This window comes from Lissotriton helveticus, chromosome 9, assembly GCF_964261635.1.
Source record: "Lissotriton helveticus chromosome 9, aLisHel1.1, whole genome shotgun sequence".
Lineage (NCBI taxonomy): Eukaryota > Metazoa > Chordata > Amphibia > Caudata > Salamandridae > Lissotriton > Lissotriton helveticus.
Window position 1 is genome coordinate 402,333,774 of NC_136070.1, and position 26,270 is coordinate 402,360,043.

The window sequence follows — 26,270 nt, forward strand, 5'->3', positions numbered from 1 at the left end:
GCTGTGTCCTGTCTCCACACAAAGGGCTGCATACCCCCTGTAGTAAGTCTGGGGCCAGGAACGCAGGGAACCTGTGCACTTTTAAGGCAGGCCTCCAGAAGCTTCTCCCCCTTTAAAGGCACAACTGGGTATAAATACTGGACCTCGGACACCACATCTTCAGTACACTTCTGGACCTGTGGATACTCTGCCAGGAAGTAGGCCTGCTGTGCTGCTGAAAGGACTGCAACTCTGTTGGAAGGATGCTCCATTGGATTGCTGACTTGCTGTGCTGATCTGCTGCCTGCTCCTGTCTTGCCCTGATGAGAAGGACTGGACTTGCATCTCTCGAACCCAGAACTCAGAGTGACTCCAAGGACTATCTTGCTGGTCTCCTGATCTGAAGCCTCAGGGACACACCATGCTTCCAACAACCTTGCACCTGGACTCTGCCATCTGTAAGTCTACCCTGCAAAGTGGTGTCATCTCAGTTCTGGACCCTTATAAATGACCTTAAAGTGCTCTGCCAGCCTCTGTGTATCTAGCAGACCTGACACATCTCCTCTGCTGCACAGCACAAACCCAAGTAGAATTGATGCATCAGCCAAGCTGCGTGGATTAGACATGTCGCAAGTCGATCCATCGCCTCAACTGTGTGCCACATCCTCAACGCTAAACTTCGCATCGCAAGCCCCTTTTTTTTTTTTTTTTTTAAATTTGTTTTATTGTTGCATCAAAGTAAACAGGTACAGGAAAAGTTATCAGCCGACTTGGCCTCAACATTCGGCCATGCGTGCAACATTTTTGGTTTATACAACTGGTGCAAATATACAATTCCTCGATCAAGCCGTGCTGGTCGTATAGCCATGTCTATCGGTCGGGAGACGATGAACCCGCATAGCCAAAAAAACCCAGTGGACGATAACATGTAAGTAAGTTCCGGTCTCTAAGGCGTTGGATCGGGGCCTGTACTGCCCATGAACGGTGCTACCAGAGAACAGGGGGGAACAAAACCGTGGGAGGGAAGCGTGCGGGCGCCAGCAAGGTCAAAGTAGGGGGGATACTAGCGACGGGCGTCAGGGGGGGGGGAACCCAGTGGGTCAATCAGCCTGCGTTCCAGAGGGGCGAGCAGGTAGTCAGGAGCGTGTTCTGGGGAGGGGGGGGAAGACATCAGGCAAATGCTATCGGTCTTCACGGACTGGGAGGGGAGGGGAAGGGGTAGGTGGTTCACTCACAGTGAAGGACTGTCGGAAACTGTGGAGGAGCATGGCCCATTCCATGGATATGGGAAATTTACGCGCACCCCTGGCTTCTTCCTCTCTGAGAGCATCCTCTTCCGCCGCCGCCCATTTACTGACCGCCCCCGTCCAGGCTGCTATAGGGGGACCCTCCGGGGACCGCCAGCGCATGGTAATGCATCTGTTCGCTAACAGGAGCGCTAAGGACACGAAGCGTCTGTGTACTGGAGCCCGCTTAGGGACATGAAAGATGCCTAGTGCGCTAGACTCCCAGGTGGATAACGTGGTGAGGCCAGTCAGTTCCGACAAGGTGTCATGTACCGCCCGCCAAAAGGAATGGAGGTCGGGGCAGCTCCAAAACATATGACGAAAATCTGCAGTAGGGGCGCAGCATCTGGGGCATAGGAAGGACGTGGAGGGATAAAATTTCTGTAAGCGCGCTGGGGTGAGGTACGCCCTGTGTAGGATATAGTATTGGATATTCTTGAAGCGGGCATTCCTAGAGACGCGTTTGGGGGCCTCCAACGCCTTAGTCCACTCAGAGTCGTGCAGCGCGCGGCCTATGTCCTCCTCCCATGTAGTGCGCAAGGTCGTCAGGGGAGCATGTGAGAGTTCTCGGATGGATTTGTACAACCAGGTGACCAAATGACGTCCCACCCCCATACGTAGGATAGTGTGTATGACTGGACGCGTGTCTGGCTCGCCCGTGCGAAGGTCGAAATGGGGTCGGAATCCCTCAATCAGCTGTCGATATCTGAGAAATTGGCCCGGGGGGAGCCCATATTCAGCGGTCAGACGATCAAGTGTTTTTAGCTGGCCTTCCTCAAAGAGCGACTCCAGATCCGTGATGCCACAGAGCGACCATCCGGCGAAGAACGAAGTCGCGAAGTAAGAGTCTTGCCTGGGGCTGCCTATCAGCGGTAAGAGCGGAGAGTACGGAGGTCGAGCGGGGGACATTCGGTGGATCCGCATCATGCACCGGCGCGCTATCGCCACTTGGAGGGGGTATGTGCGCCGTGGCTTGGTGCCCGGGAGTAGTAGACGGGTGAGTTCCGGGGTCGCGATTCTACCGGTCGAGGTGACAGTTTCCTGAGGGTAACGGTCCGCCGTCCAGTACGACAGCCACTGGAGCTGCGCTGCAAGGAAGTATGACTCGAAGGATGGAGCTCCGAGCCCTCCCAGCGTCGTGGGAAGTTGGAGGGTTCGCAGGGCGACCCGGTGTCGGCCCTCGCCCCAGATAAGGGTCCCTAGGAGGGAGTCAACGTCGCGGAAAAAAGATCTGGGCGGCACCACTGGCAAGTTCGTGAAGTGGTATAGGAGCCGAGGGAGCATTATCATTTTAGCCAGTGCAATCCGACCTATTGGGGCTAGTGGGAGTTTATTCCAGAAGGCAACCGCCGGGCGCAGGCTGGCAAGTGCTTTGCAGTGGTTCCCCGCGAAAAGGTCCGCTGGGGAATGATACATGCGGACACCAAGGTAGCGGGGGGCTTCCATGGACCACGAGAGTTTATGTGCTCCGAGCTCGACTTCCCGGGGGGGTAGGCTCGGGTGCAAGGGGTAGACCGTGGATTTGTCCCAGTTCACCTGTAATCCGGAGGCATTCGCGAATTCCTCCAGTGTCGCCCCAATAGCGGTCAGGTCCGTTTCAATGTCTCGGACGTATATGAGGAGATCGTCCGCGTACATGGAGACACTGTGGGTGCTGTCCGCTAGCGGGATGCCCCATTCCGCGCCCTCTAGGCGTAGTCTCACCGCCAGCGGCTCGACCGCCAGTGCAAATAAAAGAGGCGACAGGGGGCACCCCTGTCGCGTGCCTCGCCGAACCTCGAACGCTGGTGATATGCGTTTCCCGATGCGGACACGCGTAGTCAAATCAGTATACAAGAGGCGCGTGTATGCAACAAGCGTCGGGCCAACATTAAGGCGCTGCAAGACCGAGAAAAGATAGGGCCAAGTGAGGGTATCAAATGCCTTCTCCAGGTCCATAATGAGACAGGCGGCGCGAGGAAATCTGCCACGCACCTGATCTTGTACATGGAAAACTCGGCGAAGGTTCTGGGAGGTGTTCCTTCCCGGAACAAAGCCACATTGGTCGGGGTGGACCAGTGGGCGTATGACCTGTGCATAACGATCAGCTAGAATTTTCCCCAAAATTTTACAGTCAGCCGATAGGAGCGTGATGGGGCGGTACGAACCCATGTGGAGTGGGTCTCTGTGGGGCTTAGGGAAGGTGACGATCACGGATTCCCGCAGTGACTTGGGCAATCTCCCCAGTTGAAGGGACGCCCCGAACACCCGCGACAAACGGGGGACCACCAGGGGAGAGAATGTCGAGTAGTATTCCAGCGGGAAGCCGTCCAATCCTGGCGCTTTATTCCGGGACATGGCACGAATCGCCTGGGTGATGTCAGGGGGTTTTATCTTGGTGTCGAGGGTGTGCTTATCTGCTTCCGATATTGTAGGTAGCGTCAGTGGGTCCAAAAAACTGTCCACGGAAAAAGGGGAACAGTGGGTCGGAGTTCCGTACACTTGTGTATAGTGTCGCTGGAACGCCAGGAGGATATCGGCTTGGGAGCGCACCAGTACGCCGTCTGGATTGATAATATCCGTGATCGGCTTGATTACGGTATCTTGCCTCGCCATCCAGGCCAGGAGCGCGCCAGTTTTGTCTCTGTCCTTATGCACCCTAGAGGCATAAGCTCTAAAATTGTACTTTCTGAGGTCAGCGCAGGCCGCCTGATAATCCGTCTTAGCCTTGGCCGTGAGTATGGCGTGCTCCTCTGAGTCGTCAGGCTGTGTAGTGAGTGCGGCCAGAGACCGCTCTGAGGTCTGGAGCATCCGTTCCAGGGTGCGGCGAACCCCGACTACCTGTTGGATGCATTCGCCCCTGGCCACCACTTTAAAAGCGTCCCATTCCACCAGTGCTGACGATGCCGTGTCTGTGTTGTGTGCGAAATAGTCTTGGATGCTGGCTTTGTGTGCGTCTCTGAACACTGGGTCCGTGAGGCAGTCTCTAGGGAGGCGCCAGGTGGGGACTGGCGGGCGCGGGGGACGCCAGTTCAGCCGAATGACGTGGGCATCATGATCCGATAGGATCCGACCCAAGTAATCCGCAGATGCGATCTTAGGGAGGATCGGCGCAGAGCAAAGGAAACGGTCCAAGCGGACCCTGAGGTTATGCGGGATCGAGTGGAAGGAGTAAACGCGGGCAAGTGGGTGTAGGTGTCGCCATGCGTCAGTGAGTGCCCAGTGCGTGGTCCATGCCCTGAAGAGGTCTGCCTGTCGAGGGGCCGGGGAGTGTGTGGGGGGAGGATGTGAGCGATCCAGGGCGGGGTCTAGTGTACAGTTAAAGTCGCCCCCCAGTACCCATGGAACTGTAGTGAACTGGGCTAGAACGCCTGTGAGGTGGTCCCAGAATTGTCCTGATCTGTGTTGGGGGCATATATGCTTCCAAGGAGTATACCCTGGCCATCGAGCACCCCTTCCAAAAGCGCATACCGGCCCTCTCGATCTACCACCCGCCGAAGTTCCCGGAAGGGAGTGCCAGGCCTGACCCAAATTAAAGCGCCGCGCGCAAATGCTGAATAGTGTGTGGCACAGAGGACACCTCGCCATTTGACTTGTAAGCGGGTGAGTTCGGTGGTATTAATATGTGTCTCCTGCAGAAACGCTATATTGGCTGACATGCGCCTAATATATGAGTAAACCGAGTACCGTTTGCTGGGTGTGTGTAGGCCTCGTACATTCAGTGTCAGGACGTTAACGTCTGTGCATGAGACTGCCATACTTAGGGTGTCGTGAGTGGGAGAGGGAACCCCCTGCAGCCCCCGACGGCCGTCGGTGTGCATGTGACATACGTGTTCCTACGCGCCGAGCTTCCACAGTCATAGGGGAGGGACTAAGGGGAGTAACAATAAACAGAACGGTAGGTGGGAAACAGTCCCAATACTGGGGATATCTCACCGGGGGTGACATATCCAAACTAGTGTCCCACTTGGGGAAAAATACAACGAATAACTGCGGGGGTGGCAGCATGTGTCGTCGCTGGGCTCGCGCGCGGGTCAGGCTCTTGCAGGAGAAGCGTCTATCGCACATTAGCGCTTACAAGCAAATGACAAACAGTCTAGGCTCCTAGACGTCGCGCAGCACAACAGAACACCATGAGAAGGATATAACAATAGGTAGTCCTTTCCTCAGGAGGAGGTGCCAGATCAGCTGGCCAGGGTAGCTTCCAGGGTGTGTACCGCTACAAGGGGGGAGGAGATCGGTCCGATCCCCGACATTGTTCCATCACTGTCCCGGTCCTTCTCAGGAGTGAACAGGTGCGGTTGGCCTTCCAGATCTGAGGTCGTGGGCGACGTATGTAGGCCTGACACCGCTTTCAAGGCGTCTCGTCGTTCATGCATGATTTGCGCGAGGTCGGGTGAGCCCTTGGGGGGTGACTCCTGGTCTCTGGGGCGACCCGATCGAGCACGGCTCGCACCTCGCCGTCTGGAACGCCGGAAGTCGTTATTGCGTGTTCTCTGGGGTCCAGGATTAGGAATGATTGGGCAGTGAAACTCAGTCCAATCCTGCGCTTCCTCCGCCGTATTGAAGAAGAGGGCCTTCCCTTTGTGCAGCACTTTCAGGCGGGCCGGGAACAGCAGGGAGTACTGAAGGTCGTTGGCGCGAAGGCGTTTCTTGACATCGAGGTAGGTGGAGCGCTGAAGCTGTACTTCTCGGGCATAGTCCGGGAACACCATAACATGCTGGTCCTCCACCTGTAGGGGACCGACTGTCCGGGCCGCACGGAGCACCGCGTCGCGGTCTCGGAAGTGCAGAAATTTAGCCAGCATGGGTCGTGGAGGGAGGCCTGGTTTTGGTGCTCGGGCCGGGACCCTGTGGGCTCTTTCAATGGAGAAGTACGCCGTCCTGTCTGCCTCAGGTGTGAAAGATTTGGTCCAGGATTCCATGTACGTCAGAGGGTCCGAGTTCTCAATCCCTTCCGGTAGACCCAGAACGCGAATGTTACATCTCCTTGAGCGTCCTTCCAAGTCCACCGTGCGTTCCTCGAGGGCCGACACACGGTGTAGGACCTCCTTCAGTTCCGCTGTCTGCGATTTCACCGCAGGCTGTAGCTCGGTCACGATCCGCTCTCCCTCCTTCACCCGATCCGCCAACTTGCGGTGGTCGTCGCGGATTAGACTAATGTCCGTCGTCAGAGCTCCCAGCCGCTCCTCCATCGATAGGCGGGACAATTCAATTGCCGCCAACACCTGATCCAGCTTTGCCGACAGTGTAGGGTCGGTCTGCGACGCATGGGCCTGCGTCCATGTCCTCGTTTGTGGCATCCTCTCGGGGGCCGTCTCGGGGACCGCCGAGCATTTTGCGGCATTCGTTTTCCCCATGAGTGCTGATGGAAATGGGGGGGGGGGGGGGGCCCGGCTCCTGTGTATATCACGTTCAACAGGCCGCCTTCCTTTGGTATGGTCAGATAGATAGGAGCTCAGCAGAGGGTGAGTACACAGTCTTTCGCGGTCCCGGGGCGGGCTCTGTCCTCCCACTGGGGGGCCCCACTGTTGGTCAGGACACCCCTAGGAGCTCGCAGCCGCAGGGGGCGACATTTCGGGTGCTAGGAGGAGGGCAGTAGAGGGGCGCTGCCACCACAGTCCAGAGGCCAGAGGCCCGTTAGGGTCGGATCCAGTGCTCCCTCCTCTCCGGCGGGCAGCTCCGCCCTCCAGGTAACTCCGGGGGCCAAGGAACAGACGATCCGGGCCCAGGGAAGGTCTCAGATTGATGAGTGTCTACGGCGTGGCGTGCCACCGCCTCAGGGCCAGTAGAGCTCCGTGCCCCCAGGGTAGTCCTCACATCAGTCACGGTGCCACGACACCCATGGGCGCCATTATAGAGTCAGGCATCTGGGTCCACCAGGACACACGAGGATTTAGGCGTGAACCAGCTCCCCTCCCCCGAGCAGGGGCCAATGCGGATCGTGACTGGACCCCAGAGGGGACAGGGGGGCCGCCGGATCACCGGCACCGCGGCTCGCGAGGGAAGGGGGGAGGGGGGCGTACACCTACCGCCCTCAGGAGGGATCGTGGTCGGTCGGTGGGTCCAGCGCCACACAGGTGGGGTCTCCGCCGGCGCTCCGCTGTCCGCGGCGGTGTGCTGGGAAGATCAGGCTCCCAGACGCGAAGAGGCGCCGGCGCTATGGATCTGCGGTAGTGCGGCCGCCATCTTGTGCGTCGAGATAATGTGGGCAATAGTGCCGGACCGAAAGTCCGAGGTCCAGCTGCCGCGCTCCCCACCGGGCACCGGAGCCGGCAATATTCCTGTCCCGCGATGGTCGCCGCTTCAGGGACCGAGTCTCAGAGGCGCTCCCGGTAGGCAGAGGGAGTCGCGCCCGCCATCTTGTGCGCTCGGCACTCCGCTCCGGGTGCGGAGAGGGACGGATCTGTGGCTGTCGTCCGTCCGCAGTTCCCCAGACGAGGGCAGAAGTCACCGCACTGCAGGTGAGTCGTCCAGGAGTAGGTATGGAGAGGCTGAGGCTCCCGGCGATCATGGGAAATGGGCAAGATGCTAGCCCGATCGCGGAGCCTCAGCAAGACACAGCCGCCATCGTGGCTTGCCAAGCCACGCCCCCGCATCGCAAGCCCCTTTGATGGGATACTCGATGCCAAGCGGGCCTTCACATTGCAGCCTCGCCGCATCTCCGAACTGATGCATCGCTTCGGCTCCATGATGCATCTTTGACTTTGATTTAAGGTACTCAGCCGGCATAACTGGGTCCCTGTAGCCGACCTGCGCTCCATTGCGGTCAGCCTGAACTTTTGACTTTGTCCTGATACAGCGCGACCAGATACCCACAGTTGCTGCTTTGTGCTTTTTTCACTGAAAACATTAACATTGCATATCTGTGGACTACTGTTTGGATTATTATCATTTTGGTCTTGTGTTATTTGTCAAAAAAAGTTCAATTTTTTTAACTTGTTTTGGGATCCTTTTTGTGTGGTATCTTCACTTTATTACTGTTTGAAGTGTTGCACAAATACTTTATTCATTGGCTCTAAGTTAAGCCGGACTGCTCTATGCCAAGCTGCCAGATGGTTGAGCACAGGTTAATTTATATGGTTGGCTTGTTCTTCACCCTGACAAGGATTGTGGTAGCTGCTTGACCATGGCTCACACCCCAGTCAACCAACAACCCAATTTCTTACAAGAATTGCTAGACCTAACATGCCATTCCTAAAACTATTTAGGCACCAGCTGAAACTTCACAAAGGTCTGTGGAAAACGTAGCAACTTTTCATAGGTTACAAAGTTTTTCGCTTTGATGCCTCCACTTAAAAAGCTTGCCTTCGCAAAAAGGAAATTAATCAGAAAAGCTGGGTTTGATTAGTGTGAAAATTATTTCCCCATGCATTGCAGAAGATCTTGCAATATGGAAAAGCCTTTACTTTGGGGAGAGGTCCTCTGCAAAATGTAATACATTTCACAAAGGGTGAAAATAGGAATTCAGCTAAACTTTGCAGAGGAAAAAAACATTTCCATAATTACAACAACCCTTCTTCTTATGATTGGATACCTAATCCAATGGAGGGTTTAGGCGTGCAGCAAACCTTTTTGCCATTTTCTTAGACGAATCCCATGCTACTTGTTTACCATAGATACCATGCAGAACGTCTGCTTTGTGTACACTTCCATCAACTTGTTTCAGATGCCTGTGGTAAAAACAAAACTTCTTCTTTGTGTTCCCACACAGTCAAAATATCTCTCCTCAATTCACATTAGCAAAATGTTTTTGTTCTTGACCAAAGTTCCATTTCCTTCCACAACAATTTCGTGGCATGCAACCCTTCCCTAATTTTGCAGAACCTGAAAGTTACTGATCACTTCTCAGCTACATTTCTGTAACACACATAGCCATTTTGGATCACCAGTCATAAATGCAGTTGAATAGTATAGCAGGCAAGATATTCACGAAAAGACAAATGTGTGAGAACCAAACAGGTACCTGGAAGTTAAAACCTTAATAATTTTTTCACAGGGAAGTATCTAATGTAAAGCGGAATTGAAAATAGGTTTATATTAGTCAAAACGACGTCTGTGGCCCAAACACAGTAGCATAGAAGATCAGAAACTAAGGTGTGCAGTTAAAGTTATCTTAAAACAATAACTGGACTAATAAAGCATCAGACATACATGATGAGTAGATGATCAGCATCTGTCCATAAATCCTTACCTTTCAATATCTTACACATTTTTTCCTCATTGAGTGATTTGTCAAGAAGTTTGTCCCTTGATGTGTTGCTTTACTTACAAAGTTTACCCAATCAGACATTCTGAAATGATGTTCAAACGGTTTTGATTCAAATGATTTTGCTGGCCTTTATTATTCCTTCACCTGTAGTATATTTTGAGTTTTGAACACAATGCGATCTTCTTTCTAATTATGCTTAAAAATTCAAAGATATTAGAACTTCATACATACTTGATATTCGAGGTAGTATCTATGGTGGCATCTAACTTTTCTACTCATTTAAAGTCCGCTCCAATGACGACAGGCATAATTATTTATACCCATGAGCTTAAAGTTTTCGAGGAATTCTGCACTTTCAAGAGTATAAGAGTGTAAGCGAAGGAAACCATGGTGAAACACATTTGAATGTGATTGTTTCAAGGTCAATCATGGTGAGCTTCATTAGAATGTGCTTGTTTCAATGCCAAACAATTCATAGTAATATCTGTCAAAAAGGATTCATCTAATTGGGAGCAATCTAGAGGGAAAATGTCACCCACTATCTTAGTGTATAAAGATGTCCTTCATTCTGTTCAGTTCCCTCCCCAAAGTTCACAAACTTTATGGCGGACTTCTGGAAGAGGTGGAAAGGAAATTATGTGACAAGTCTGTAGAGACTTGCAAGATACAAAGTAGTACAGTGTGGCCAACAGGGAACTATTCTGCATCGTGCCGGCAAAAATAATTGGATTGATTAGGGACCAATGTTGGTTCCCTTGTCGATCAGTCAGGGAAGGAAAATTCTTAGAGTCACCAATGATGAAACTGACACATGGTGGTAGTTGATAAAACTGAAAGGTATTTTGAATTTGAATGAAAGAAATCACAGTTGAATAATTCTTTCGTAATGGGGCATGCCGTCATTCGCTTGATATAGCGAAAATAATGGAATTCTGAAGGAGACAATTGGAAAAAGAGGGATGCAATTATGAGACAAAATAATTCATTAGCACATGAAAAACGTCCCATTATATCCAGACAACCATGCGCACTGAGAGTAGCAGTCCATGGCACCCAAGGAAAAGAAGACACTGTATACAAAGAGACACTCAAGTCAAAAGACAGGTGCCCTTCTTTGCTACTAACAAAAAAGGGTGCTAAAAGCAAACCATCCCATGAGAATTAAGGCATCTTTTTTTAGGTTTGGAATTTTCCTGGTAAATGAGCACAAACCTTTATTGTATCCACGTTGAACAAAATTATTAGTTTCAACATTTTTTACTTTTTTAGAAGATGGTTTACCTCTTTACTAAGCTAATTTTGATGAAAAGAGAAGTTTATGATTTTCTATGGCTCCTCTCTCCCCCTTCATGTGTTATGTTTTTTATTTTATTTTATTGTATGAGTATTTCATATACATCCTTTGACTTTTTAAAATTCTGAACCTATTCCATTCATGTATATTCAAGGTCAGAGTGGATTGCATACTGGGTTGCATATTTGTATGAAACGTTTTCAGTTTCTTAGATGAGTTACTTTTTTGTTTGATGATATGAAGCTGTTATGCATATACTATGCATGCTGTTGGATTTCATAAATAACAATGGTTGTTTAATATTTTATGAGGAAGCAATAAGGCATTCCCTCATCTCTGCTTTCTGAGGCGGTTAACTTCTGAATGTAAGTAGGCCAAAAATGATTTAATTTACTAGCATACACCAGCAGTGTTTGCTTTTTATTCATTTAGGTTAATCTCGCAAACATATTTTGCTTTCCACATGCATGAATACATGCCCTTACTTTGTAGTAGGCATAAAAACAGAAGTCTGTTACTTCATCTTTGTCGAATAGTGCCATATAAGCGATGCAATCACTAAAGTTGTGATGGGAAAGTTAAAGGTTAAACATGCTCATGGATACCAAACTATGAGTTTAGACAGTCCTCTTTCTTTATTTTTTAAAATTATTATTTTTATTGATAACAAAAGAAAACAGTCATACATCTCTGCAGCGCATTTAAGCATATAAACCAGTGAGCAACACGTACATGTATAACTATTCCATTGCATTAACTAATTGTTCATAATTCGGATGGTATGTATCAATTAGCAATGGAGTACATATGTACCTTCTATACGAATTCCACCCACCCCACACCTGCTACGACTTCCTAGGGCAGCCCCGGCTTTTGTATATTATTATTGTATATTATTGTATATTCAGCCAAAATACACCAATCCATATAATTTTGCCAAACCTACATCAGAGGAGCCTCAGGGATGCCCCACGCTCGAGCTATATTACGCTTGGCTATTGACATTCCAAGTGTTATCCATATGTTTTCTTTACTCTTTAAATCTGTGTCCCCCCCATATCTTTTACCTGCTTTTTAAAATGTATTCTCCACTACCAGATGACACTCATGGATCTGCTCCCTTGAACTGACTGCCCTTCACTGACAGGTTTTTGCAACCATTTTAATAAGCTAAAAAAATAAAAAGTGGTACCGCAGATGGCTTGCGATCTGTGGAAACCTCCCACGTCAAGCTGAATGTTTCAGATTCAAATTCTGCACTGGTTTGAAAGTAGTTGAAACCCTGTCAACTTTGTGGTATGGTGATCTTCCTTCATAACTTTGTGATTGTTGGACTGAATAGGGATTTCTTTCTTGGTTCCCTTTTGGCCATGGATTAGATGCCATCATTGATGTTGAGTTTAAGATGCAGAGGATGGAGCTGAACCAAACGGATCATTCACTGTCTTCCTTCTGCAGTGACAATTATACCGCTGTGGGCAGGATTGTGAAACATTACATTTATCATGCTACTAGAGGATATATTGAGACCGTCTAATTCGTTACTTGTGGGTCATGTGGAGTGTAAACAGACCTGCCTATTCTTTATCACTGGCATGATGGCACAAATGTGTCACAGTTAGCAAGTGGCCCTCTGTAGTATTATATGAGAATGTGAAGGGCATTAGACCTCCTTGGCACTCTGAAGCAGAGAGACGTGACACACAGCACACATACTGCACCCCAAGTCGAAATCTGGTGACATCAATAGGGCGACATGTGGGTCAAGTTATGGGTCAAATGACTGAAGTTTTTTTATCACTGAGATGGAGGCTCAACTTAACTACTGTACATCAATGTACTGGACTTTAAAAGGAAGACACAAAAGTACACCAACTAGCGGAGTCTGTCCATGCATGGCTGTGCCTGGCCTGTCCCTCTGTTCTACAGTGACCTCTTCTTGGACTTTGACATCTCTTCTATTAGCTAAAATTGTGACTTTCTCCTTTCACACCAGCATGTGGCCAACACCATTGTTTCCCTGCTGAGAAATATATTGCAATCATATAGTATGAAGTTTTTACAATTGGTTATTAAATAAATATATTTCTTCAGGGAGACAGAGAATAATTTTGAATGACCGAAAGCTGAGACACAGATATTTCTTTAAATACAACAGTTTAATACATCTGACCTGTTCGCCAAGGGAAAAACCCAGAGATGACACATTCAAGTCCATTATGGACTTCAAAGCCATCAAGATAGAGTTAGATACAAAAAACTTTCAATTTATTAGACATGTATGTCACCAAATACAGGACTTTATTGACTGATCATATATTTGGAAATCTAAAGTTTGAAGAAAAGAAATAGGTGAGGTTTTGTACAGTGAAAGGGACCAAAAAGGATATCAGTAGGTACCATTTTGCTGTTTTCATATGTGGGTGTCAACCATTTTGAACTCTGTAAACTGAAAGAGCGTACAAGTCTAATATAATCTGTATCAGAAACGGTTTGTTAAAAAGTGAGAGGCAGTTTCATAGACTATTAAGTGATCATACACAACACCCTGAAAAGGATATGTTGGGAAATTAGAAGCCAGAGGAGTGAATCCTAAAGGATAAAATATGGCTGAACTTACAAGATTTTTGAATGAGTCTTCTAGTTGCGTTCACAAAATGTTACAGCTGCTGCAAATTGAATTTTGGGAAGTCCAAATGCAGGATATTGCCAGATTCAAACTACAATTCAACCATTGTGGTTTGAAAGAGAATGATTCTTCCGGAAATAAATTCAAGTAGTAGAACAGAATTACCAAGAAGGGCCAGAGAGAGACCCGCAATAAATTTGAAGCCCAGATTTTTTACAATGGTAGCCGGGGCTGGGCAAGACTCCATTTCCACAGTCCAGGAGGAAACGTGCTAGAAATCGATTGTGCTATCTATGAACTTTACATTGCAAATGCTATAAGACTGTGGAGGTCGATCTGAGTGTCATTAATATGCTTGTTAGAAAGGAAATAAGGGAACTGGGTGACCTGTACTAAAGGTTTGATATGAACAGAATAGGTATTGATGTAAACTGAGACGGTGATAAATGTGCATATCGGTCTGTCATTATAAAGCAAGAAAGAGACACTTCCAATAAACGATCCAACAAGACTATGACAGCCAGACCAGTGACAACAACTGCCACGTGTAGATTATCTAAGACCGCTATAGAAGTATTCCATAGCCTAATTATATCTAGAAGAGTAATTGCAGGCTTTAATAAACAAACTTGTATAGGACACATCAGAGATTCTAGAATGAGTTTTGTCAGAAGCTGAGGCAAAGCTCTGAGCTGAAAAGGGTTAAAGTAGAAAAAGTAAAGTGCATTTTCCACATTACGGGAGGTGCATTTAGGAAACAATATAACATGCAGACAGTCTAGGCTTCCACAACTTTAGATTCAGACTAGAGCAGTCGTTCCCCAATGTTTTTGAACCACAACCCACTTTTTAGAACAACAAACTTTTGCGACTCACTGACTTTTAATGGACATTCGGTCGGGCGATTTTTTAATGTAACTAAAGCATCGTGTGGTAGTGCATTGTCATTTACAGACAACATATTTTCTATTGAAATGGCCTCCTAATTTGCACAGTCATACAGTTTTACTGACAACACTGTAGAGCTCATGAAAGATAATGTCTGGAAATCGGGTCTTGATTTGTTTTGATCCTATTAAAATCTCTGTGTCCAGCACACTTCAGAATTTGACAAAAAAGCGCTTCATTTTTGCTCTCCCAAGTGCTAGATGCAAACAGTTCAATTACAGGTATTTATTTTTTGTTGTGTATTGCAATAGGATGTATGACATTACAACGCATGCTTTTACATCGCATGCTTTTACAACGCGGTTTTTACAACGCATACCATTACAACGCATAGTGCTTTTAGGCGCTCGATAGTGAATTGTTTAATTTACTATTCCAACTCCAATCCCCGTGGATAGTAGGGAAGGTGTTGGATAGTACATTAAACCTATTCCCTATCCTAGAGCGCCCCCCAGCGCAATGCGTTGTAATGGTTTGCGTGGTAAAAGTTGCGTTGCAAAGGTTGTTTACCATTGCAAAAGTTAACATCCTACATTGCTCCGATCCAAGCTGATGTGTAATTGAGGTTTAAGAATGGCAAATGTTTTTTTATGTACATTATTTGCATTTGGAGACTTGCAACAAATAGGGTGAAAGGACACATAGAGAAGTATACTCATGATGGGTGGGAAGACTGAAGAGAGTAAAACATGGTGACCAGATACCAAAGGACGTAGAGGAAGAAGTTATTCTTATTGTAATGTTTTAGGTATTTGCACAGTGTGTTCAGCCATTAAAGTATTGGTATAGTGCTGTCAGCCATTATGGACTCATATGCCTTTTTTTTGGATCATCCTTCCATATGAAAGTAGAAAAGCCTTTATTAAGTGAAACAGGGCTGGTCTGATGGCAGGCTGGATGGAGATGGGAGGATAGGGTGATGACACTGGGAGTAGCCAGAGAAAAACAATTGGATAGGCGAGGACCTGCGGCAGGTGATTGGATGGGGAAAATGTTGGTGAATTAGAATTTGGGTGGTCAGTGTAGGTGGTTGAGTGAGGCACTAAAAATGAAAGATTAATGGACAATGGAGTTTGGGATAGAAGGGGACTGGAAGAGGGAGTGTGTGCGGCAGGTAATTAGGCAGAGACGAAGTGTCAATAGCATAAGTGACAGAGGAGGAGACGGTGAGGGAAAATGAGCTGTTGAATTAGTGTGTGTGGAGTAGAGTTAAAGGGACACCAGTGATGACACTGTGCTGACACGTGAATCAAATGTTCTGAAAGCTTGAATAAACTGTAGAAGCAGATTTACCGCTCACTATAAGACATTTGGCTACTGAATCATGCTGGTAAGAGATTAAGAAAACAGGACAATTATAGCATCATTCAAAGCAGACAAATGCTAAGAGTAGAAGAAACCATTCCTTGATGACCAAGGCAACATTACTTCCCACAATATTGTTATATATTCAGCCTTGATAGAGGGGATAGGACTCTATGAACACTGATTCACTTATGGTGGGCCTGACGTATCATGGAGTCAGACAATAGTAATCATTAGGATAGCCATATTACAGACAGAAAGTGTTCCTGAATGCTAAATGAATTTAGAGATAGTGAGTACTCTGTGATCAGTATCAATGTAACAGTCGCACTCCATTAGTTTCAACCTGTGGGATCAGGCAACCGGGAAATACAAAGGATTAGGAAATCAAAGAAATAGGCCTCTCAGCTGATAGCCTTTCCTGTCTTGTTTAGCAGAAGCAAAAGAACCAAAGGGTTACAGCAAGAAAGACACTCTGCCAACCATGACAAATCTTGGGAGATGTCGAATTCTGCATAAAAAGGGCATCATTTTGTGCCCTCCACTAAGAAAAGGAACATCAGAATCCTTGGCACAATATCAGACATGCTTGATGCTTCCCTCTGTAATCACATCACCCCCACCCAGATGGAAATCCATTGGCTCCCTTTCCTGGCCACTACCATCTTCAAAAACCAGCTGCATTATTACTAAGTCATCACGACTAGCACCCCCGCTTATCTTGCAAACAACCTCAATACCTATGCGGGTTCACAACACATCCGCAACCAAGACACCATCAGACTGCAGAGTAAGAAGTATAAAAAACAGGAAAATCAAGACAACAAGCCTATTCCATCTATGCATCCAGAATGTGGAAGATCATCCTGGTAATCTATTAGGACCGCCCCAACACAGCTTCAATTTAGGAAAGAGTTTGAAGACTAAACTCTTTAAAGAACACTACATCCTAATATAATAACAGTCAAGAAACCAGCTACCTCACCTATCACTCACTGATTTTATGCCTCTGCTCTATTTTGACTAGGTTTGAGCTATAGAAATACCATATATACAATACAAAGATTCTGTGTTGATAAAATCATATTTAGCTCTATGAATCAGGACTGCATGGCATGATGCTCTACGCAAATTTACCCTTCATAATTATATTGAAGGGATTTTACTAAGTATAGCTCATAAGGTTTTTTTTAGGACTGGTTGCATGTTGAAGCACATTAACTCTTACTGTGTGGTGTTGCACAGTCATTGGGTTCTCTGCATTGTGGTCATTAGAAGGTGAAATACAGTCGGTCTATAAGGGAGTCTTTTTTCATAGAACACATTGCCCTGTTATTCCCTAGAGCAACATGTGTTATTATATATGGTTTCTAAACACTCTCTGTTATGTACAACGAAACAGTCTATCAGTTGAAGTGATGTCACATCAGTGCAAACCCACACTGATCAATCTTCCGTATCCTCGGTCTTCTCAGATCCAAGTGAACTGTTAAGAGGAAAGTCCTACAACTATAGCTCCTATCACAATTCATTGCTTGGATTATGGCTTCACAAACCAAAATAAGGTTGGGAAAAAATAGCAGTGCACTGCGGTAGATCTGACAAAACAGCTGCCAAAAGCGGGAACTGACTGCTTCGTCTCAGAGACGGGAGAACCCCGAGATTTACTAATGTGAGGGAGTGGAAGGAGGGCAGGTATATTTAATAATATTTGATCACACTGTGGGAGTACAGATTGGGTGAGTAAGAAGTAGACATTGAGCATTTTGTGCTGTGAGTATTGGCTCATTTCCTTGCCAGGGCCGCTCAGAGTTTGAGAGTGACATACCATGAGTGATGTAGATAGCACCGATTCCCTTGTCCCCGCAGAGGCCATAGTTTGAGAACACACTTGCTGTTAATACCTGTTGTTGTACAATTCTCTTTATTGAAATGTCATAAATATCAACTATTTCAAATGAAGCACCCCCTACTGGTCATCTATAGGCCACATGTAAATAAACAATATAGTTTAGCATCATTATCATCCCATCATTCTTACAACTATCCTCTCCTGATAAAAACCTATCATATCAAGTTCTACAGCCTTTTTCAGAAGTAGGAGCTGTTGCAGTGTTACCAGTTCAGCAAAAGTCATCCTAGAAAAAAGTGCCTTGTCATCCAGTGACCAGCAAAATAGTCACATCCATTTGTGGGTACTATGTGAAGCATAGGTGCTGGAAGTACAGGAGCGGGGCATGGACGTCATTTAGAGGTTGCCAGGGTACTCTGCTGCAACCCATGCCTTGCCTCTTGCCATTCCTGGCACTGCCTTTGTGACCCCTGGATTCAGAGGTGGCAAAATTAATACCAGGGACTCAGGAGCCTGCTTATCCTTTTGAACGTTGGTTGGGGCTCAAGTTTCCTTCTTTTCTGTCAAAGATGTATTACACTAATAATAAATAGCATATTATTCACTATCAGGGTAATAAGGAATGGCGTACAATTAGCTGAAATATGACCCTCACTGGCAGCTGAGATAAGTAAAAAGTGTGTGTGTGTGTGTGTGTGTGTGTGGGTGTGTGTCTGTCTGTTTGTCTGTCTCTGTGTCTCTCACATGGAGTGTGATGTCACTTCCACTACCCCTGGCATTTTGGTGAATTGATGTTCATGAGCGGGGCAGAGGGGTGAGTTCAGAAGGTGAACAAGCAATAAAGATACTTTTACATTTTGTTTTATCTTGACACAATTGTAGTTTGACCCAAGACATAGGGCCACTGCAGGCCATGTCATCTGACAAATTGCTTTTTTTTCTTTTAACATAGTTATTGATGTTTACTTTTCTTTAACTGAAAACTTAGAGCATTTTGTAAATTTAACTATGACAATTTTGCTGGGGTACATGAAGTGGGAAAGTTAAAGCTCTGGATGTTGGTTTCTTTGTAACATGCAACACCGTTATGAAGCACAAATGAAGCACATTTGTTCTGAAATTCTGAAAAGTGATGGATACAAAGATTTTCTTAGAACCAAAACAAATCAAGACATTTTATTTAGTGAGGTGCAAGTGGTAAATATTTGCTGAAACCTGAATTTTAAAACATTATAGTTGTGAGCTATGGTTTTAACAATTCAATGTGCGCCAAAGGGTGGAATTCAAAGCCATGTGCACGACACACAAACTAATCAACGGATCTGGCCCTGCGATCCTCAGCAGCTTGGTCACCCCCTACAAAGCATCCAGATCCCTCCGTTCGGAGAATGAGCACTTAGCCAACATCTCCAAATTCAAAAGGACACGCACAGGAGGACGACGATTCTCGGTTCAAGCGGCCATGGGATGGAACTCCCTCCCACGCAACCTCAGACTGGAATCCAGTTACCTGGTTTTTCGCAAAAAACTGAAAACGCACCTATTCCCGAAATAAATGTCCCTCCTCCCTTCCCTTCCCTCAATGGATATCAGCCTTTCTACAGCGCGGGGATGCCCTTGGGTCACCAGGCGCTATACAAATCGCTAAATAAATAAATAAATAAATTGCACGTTAGTGCAATATTTTTGGCCATTTCAATGGAAAGTGTGCTGTCTGTAAATGGCAGTGCCGTACCACCCCATGCTTTGGTAATACTGTGTGTTCCTAATTGTACCACTGGCTACATAATACACCTACCTTAACCACTCTCCTGCTGAATGGTCATGGCTTGTTTGCTTTACTTATTCTACATGTGATGCATGATTTTTATTCACAATTTCTACGACTTCAGTGATGTAACATTGATGGCAGCACCCCTGCTCGAAATATTGTTTCAGCACCACTGATCTGAAGAGGTCTAGGCGACCTGTTACTGCCTATAAGAGTTCGCTCTTCACTTAGTGAATTCCACACGAAGCTAAAGGCCTGGGTTTTCGAGTAGTCCCACTAGGCCATGGGTTTGCTAGGCTCACACCTGCTCAGCGCCAGGATACACTCCCAGGTGAGAGATAGTACTCTCTACAAATCTGCATAATGTAACACATTGAAAGCTGATATATTGTACAACCTCGGTATCTTATTTTCACCAAAAGATATTAAAAGAAGAGTTTGCACTTTTTTATCTAGACTTCTATTACCTTGGCGTTTCCTTAAAGCCTTCCTTTACCTGAAATATTTCTCTTGAATTCAGTTTACTCCTCCGGGCTAAAACCAAGTGCACACAGTCCTGCTATTAATCATGCTATGCTCAGAATTACGAACTCTAAGTTTCAGTTCCCCTCCTTTCTACCATTGGTTTTGAGCCTTTATGTTGATTTCCTGTTTAACGCTTTCTCGGGCCTTACATCCTTTTCCTGTTTAGTTTCCGAAGTGTGCATAGGACTTAAAGGAAGACAACAGCTTCTAAGACCTTAGGGTTTGGTTTGAGAGCGCGTTGCTACGTGATTATTGCATGAACGTGCACAGGCTCGAGGCGTTCTGCTGATAGGTGTGCGCTTTACGTCATCGTCCATGGCTACGGGGTAAGTGACGCAGCGTCCGTCTCGTGCCAGGGGTAGAAGAGCAGGTGTGCGTGCTGGCTGTCTAGACTGGCCTAGACTGTTCTCGTCGAGCGCCATTGTCAGGTCGTTATAATTTGGGCGCCGAAGCACGTCTGTTTGGAGAGAGGGCTTTCGCTGCATTCATTGCGCGGCATTAATGATTTATCAGTTGTTTCCCCTGACGACAGGTGGAGAGTTTTCGCCAGTCACGCCGTGAAAGGTCCAAGTGTTTGTAAAACAGCACGTAGCGTTTTCAAATGTTTTCATGGAGCCCGGTTCCACTCCGCTAATTTGTTTTCCAACTACTGGCAGCGTGCTCGTGGACAGGAAGTCCCACCCTGCCTCTCTACTCTCTCTGTTTGCAAGGTTGTCGCTAGAAATCCTGCAGCTGGTGCAGTGACACCGGGCTATTAGTGGCCTATTGGCTTGCTTCTTTGCTGCTTCGCTACTGGTTATTAGAGTCTATGCTGTCCCAGTTTTCTGCCTTTGCATATTAATGTGCTCTGTTAAACAGGAGGCAATCGGATGCCTTGGGCGCAGTGATAGTTACTTGTGGCTGATTGTCAGAATGTGTTTCACTTCATTGATCTTTTCAGTAGCTGTAAAACTGTCGGGCACGGCAGGGATTTGTAGCTTAGGTTGTTGGTTGGTTCTGCTTCTAATCTTAAGAGGGACAAATTGTTTTCGAGTTAGAACGAGCACATTGCAACAGGTATGTGAGAAGCATGTGCAGCACCACCAGCTTCTACAGAAAATGCTTCAGGGGCGGCTATAGGCTCATCATGGCGGCCCTGGGCAGGGAGCTTAGGTAGGGGGACCCGGAAGAGGGGGTCCAGGCGGGGCGGAGTGCGGAGGCCAGTGAAGAGGGGGGGGGGGGGGGTCAGGGTGTTTGGAAGTGGAACAGAGCCGGAGGCCACCAAATCTCTGCCAGGGGCCGCCACACAAATATGTATCCATCCTCAGAGGATTATTATATTAAGGATATATATTGGCGTGGTGGCCCCTGGGGTTTGGTGGCCCTGTGCAGGTGCACAGCTTGCACATGCCTAAGGCCGCCCCTGAATGCTTACAAGGTAAATGAGCATTTGCTGGGGTGGCATGGTGAGCAAAAGAAGGATGGATTTAACCCTGATCTCCTGACTGGGGGTGAATGTTGTGATTTGTTCTGCATTTTTCATCAATTGTGCGTCTTCTGCTTTCTTGCCCGAAGTGCACCGGGTATGTCCAGACGTGGATCCTGGGCTCACTGTGCCACTGGATTCAAGCTATCCTGTCTGATGTGGGGTGAACCCCTGAAACCAGTCCTAGGATTCTTGTTTCCTGACCTGGTAGGACCTGGCTTGGCAGTTCGGGCTGGACTGTTCCCAGGAGGCATAGGGTCAAGACTGATTTGCATATGGCCAGGTCTAAACTGGGGTGGCATGGTGAGCAACAGAATGATGGATTTAACCCAGATCTCTTGACTGGGGGTGAATGTTTTGATTTGTTCTACATTCTGTCAATTGTGTGACTTTTGCTATCTCGCCCTAAGTCCTTGGGCCAACAGTAAGATTAACATCCTTCAACAACCAAAGTTAGAAACCATGCACTTTGCTGTTATTTTATTTAACTAGAAATCATGATAAGCTAGCATATACGTGCAATCCTGCTGAAAACTAATGTATCATTCGGAAAAGGAAAACAATGCTCGCTTTCTTTTAAGAATTATAATTTAGTGGCAGTGGACTGAAAGCTACCTAAATTAGTCAATGGAACATCAGGCACTTAAAAGGCAGCTGACTTTGATACCTATCTTTTAGAGGTATCCTTCAGTGCTGAAATATTAATATTTCCATGTAGGTTTACTAATAAAGGTGATAAAACATGTAACATCAAATCGTTGTATTGTAACATATCTAGTGCACATCTCTCGTAGTGCTCTGATGCAGTCACTTGGACTGCACAAAGAACCAAGATAAATGTAATATATTATTCAGGAAATTAGAGAAAAGAAAGACCATGCCTGTCACAGGGAGTGCTAAATAACCCTTCATTAAGAGCACTAAGGGGAACAGGAGATAAAGTACTAAAAACGCACGCAAAGCTGAAAGTTTAAAAAGGTAATATTCTCCCCCAAAAATCTGAAAGTGAATAGAGACGGAAACTCCTGACTTGTTTTGTCATTTTATGAAGAGTGAGAATGAAAAGGGTGAGCCGAGTGGTGAAAGTGGGATGCATGTGAGAACCGATTCCGGGAGGTGAGAAAGTGAAGATAGGGTAAGAATGTTGCTAGTTAGTGAGCTTGGCAGAGGGGATATCTGAAAGGATGGGTATCCGAATTGACAGATGTGAAAGATGACATGAGAAAAGTGGCTTTGTCCAGGAGTTAGTACTCAAAATCAACTAAGTCTAATACAAATGAAGGGAACAATATGTAATACATTTTTTTCCCTGTTTTTATTATATAAAATTCTGCTTTTATTACCATATTTTAATAGGCACTCATCGGAAATTGATCTCGAATAAAAAACTGGGATCACATTCGTGGTGCGTATGTGAAGTATGAGACCTTCACAGTCCTGTTGTAACTTATCCAGATGCTTCTGACGAACCAAATGCAAACAAAGAACAGTGGTCACCATGTTGGAATGGGACTGTCTTTCGGCAATAAGGTGCCCACTTAAATGGTGAAATGCACGTGTGCACATAGAAATATTGTGATGCATTCCTGGCCTTTCTGTCTTAGTATCCTGGAATTTAACCGTAACACCAAAGAATGAGGGGAGTTTGTTATTAATGAGACAGGTAATGCAGACATGTACCTGATCGAGACCAGTTGATTTAACCCTTGTTGCCTGTTGGCGCGCAGCATATATTTGCTATTAATACTCTTTCTAGAATGATAGATATCAAGTGACTTCTGAGAACTGCTGTGACAATAAGCTTGATGGGTTGCTTGCCACAGCCAATGCTCTAGAAGCACACCTAATGCTAGAACACTATGGCCTACTCTCCCACAATCTGTGCCCAAAAATGAAACAAATGCTTGGCGGCATATTAAAAAAATAATGAAAAATGGACCCTTGAATCGCGGTGTGCCATGTTGCAAGTCCAAAGCGGCACATGGAAACAAAAAATGTATGAAAACAGGAGGCCAGGGGGAATGGGAGATGGGGGTATAGGAAATAGTACCTGATAAAAAGCGGACAGCCTCTAATGAACAGAAATCAATCTGTAGTTGAGCGGTGCTCCCAAGCAACAAAACAGAAGTTTTGTATCGGGTTGGGAACCAATTAGAAGGCTGCACAGAAGAGCGATGCTGGCATCATCCTATGGTAGGCAGCAGGGAGGATTACAGTCAGTATAGTGATTACAGTATGTCTTGCAGACAGCGCATGCTCACTGACGGTCAACCTACAAATCATACTAACTTCGGAACATTGTACAATGTGAAATATTTCCCACCAGTTTTTCGTAAATATCACAGCTGCGTGATCACTGTTCAGGGTCTCAGGATGAGTGGATGCACGAACAGAGAGGGGCAAGCCAATGAATTAGCAGGAAGAGCCAAGCCAGAGACGAGCCAAGTTTGTCTTGGCTCTAAGAACTTGTGCACAAGCCGAATGTTTGTCATGTAAATTATACACCAAATATCACGTAAAAGTATAAGAAGTCTCCTAAAATTCAAAAAAGTATTTCTTTCACCTGCTGAAGATTTTCACCTTAGGGTATCACATTATATTACTGCATTGAGAGGTATTTATTAAAAGACAATAGTTTTTAAACATTAACATAAAAACATTCCAGGCTCCTCCTGACCCTGAAGACAATGCTATTAGTGACTTGAGTGGCATATAAGCTGTCATGTGCTTCCTATATGCGGCCTAGATTCTTATTTTACATTTAGCAACATTATTGTGTTACTCACATATTTGAAGGTGCTCTCATATGTAATAATGAATTCAAAGGAGTATTGATTAAATGAAATATTTGCCTAAGAGCACACAATGTGCACAAATGAGGAAGCCAGGTTTGATCCCAGGTAATCTGGTTTCACATGCGATTCAGTCACAAGATCTTTTTCTCTTTCTCTCTTTTTTTCTCTTTCTTTTTCTCCCTCTCTCTCTCTTTCTCTCTCTCTCTCTCCCTCTCTCTCGTTTTATCATTAATGCTTTGTGAATGAGGTTATAGAGTGGGTGGTAGGGAGGAGCCACATGAAGGCATAGCTCATTTTGGACTCAAGGGTCAAAGAGGACCATAATCTGAGCCAGAGCCATGGATCTGGCTCAAGCATGGCTCCAGCTTTCCGTAGCTCACTCATCTCAGTGCATGCATTAGGATTAATTGAATGGATGTTTGGATCTGAGTGGATCAGATAGAGCTGAATTAAAGAATTGATTAATTGCTAAGGTGGGATCATTGATGGGTAGAAGGGTGTCTGATAGGATGGATGGGTTAATAGATGGGTCAGTGAATCTGGCTGGATTGAATAAAGGAATGTGTCTGGATGGATTGGAGGAACTGATAGATCAATATGGATAGTTGATGAATGCGGGTGGGTTGTTGATAGGATGGACGGATGGATGGGTGGGTGGATAAATGGGCGTAAGGATGGGTTATGGGTGAATAACTAAGGTATATAGCTAGATGGGGAGACATTGAACAACTGACACCTGGACAGACACATAAATGGCATGTAGCTTGTGATGTGAGAAGTTGTGAAGCTTTTTCTGCAACCTTTGTGAGGGTCTATGGAAATATCACCAACTTGATGTTGTTTGCAAAGATTCTTGCATTTGGGTAGGCATGTGAAAATGTTATTTTAGCCTGACCATATATGCTGCATGCTTCCTTATTTAATGGTCAAAAATAGTTATGCTTAAGTTATACTTTGTAGAAATATTGTAAAAGCACCATAGGAGCATACAAATAGTAGCAAGTGCTTAGAAACGACATTGATCAAAAGCAAATGAAAAGCGAGAATTGGCTCAAATAAAAAAAATCACAAAGCTTCGCATATGTAAACAAAACTGGAAAACTGAGTTAAAATTTTGAAATTCCCAAAGCTTCACAGAGGTGAAAAATATAGGAAACTAGGCAAAAATCAGGGAAGCTGCCTATCTTCACAGGTATAAGCAAACTCTGAACAACCCTCGTAGTAAGTATTCTGGAATATTTTCTTTAAAAAAAAATGCAGATATATTTTTTTGTGTTGACAAGTTGCCATACCACATTATGTTCTTTGCAACGTTGTCCATTGAACGCCCTCTACCGCTTCTTGGATACTCCCTATAACCTTGCCACAGCAACTGCACAGCCAGCTGAGATGTGCAGTGATTTGATTGAATCCATCTTCATACCAGAAGTGAGAATAGAGGGTGTTTTGTAAGGTCTTCCCCGAAGCGACTGCATTTCGAAGTCTCTCGCACGCATGTGACAACCACCAGGTTTATAAATAGGAACTGTGAAGTTGAGTGTGAATTCACTGAAGCTCTTGCTCTGCATTTCTAGCACAGAATGAGCAGCTCACGTTTAATTAACACGTAATAAGGACTATTACAAGGAAGCTGAACTAATACAATCTATGGAGTCATTAATGCTGCCTGTAGTTTGGCCATTATGACTCCTCCAGTGCTGGACGTCTCGCCTTCGTTGCCAGTTACAACCACTAATGTGCATCATTAGTGCTTTTCCATTTAACACTGTTCATTGATCCTTCACGGTGCTCAAGTGATTCATCAGCATCTGGTCTATGAGTCACTTGGGCCTTTTTAGGTCTAGCCTTTGAGACTGCTTTAGCTGTTTTGCCAGACTATTGTTTTCCAACAAACATCGTACAGGATATACGTCATAGAGGAGCTTTTGGTCAGCAAGGCTCCATCCATTATTAGTCTGTTGGATTGCCAGTCACGTTTTCATTCTTCAAACCACACTATACAACATTAGGCAATGGGTCAGCCACTTTAACCATTGGCGTCTTTCACTCTGAGTACCTGCACTAAGTCTGTGCACATTATTCACAAGTGCTTAAAAATACTTCCATTATCTGTAGTCACAAAGCTCTTTCAATGTGTGGTTTTGCATTTTAATTTTTTTACTTTAAAAAACACTATTTATTTTGCTTGCACTTCAGATGCCCAGTTGGATGGTGATTTAGTTCCTGTCTC

General features: G+C 45.9%; 1 protein-coding gene across 12 annotated transcripts in view; it reads left to right on the forward strand.

Annotated features, from left to right (window-relative positions):
- EVL (Enah/Vasp-like) overlaps window positions 1-26,270 on the forward strand; it is a 528,612-nt gene that overhangs the window by 154,838 nt on the left and 347,504 nt on the right. For 3 of the 12 annotated variants that reach the window (XM_078660165.1, XM_078660171.1, XM_078660174.1), the window contains exon 1: window positions 19,970-20,106. The exons of 8 other annotated variants lie outside the window; for them this stretch is intronic. In XM_078660165.1, coding sequence (XP_078516291.1) covers window positions 20,096-20,106 — 11 coding nt within the window. In that variant the 5' untranslated portion in view covers window positions 19,970-20,095. Of the gene's footprint in view, window positions 1-19,944; window positions 20,107-26,270 lie in introns of those variants that run through there. One more of the 12 variants, XM_078660168.1, reaches the window with a different exon arrangement.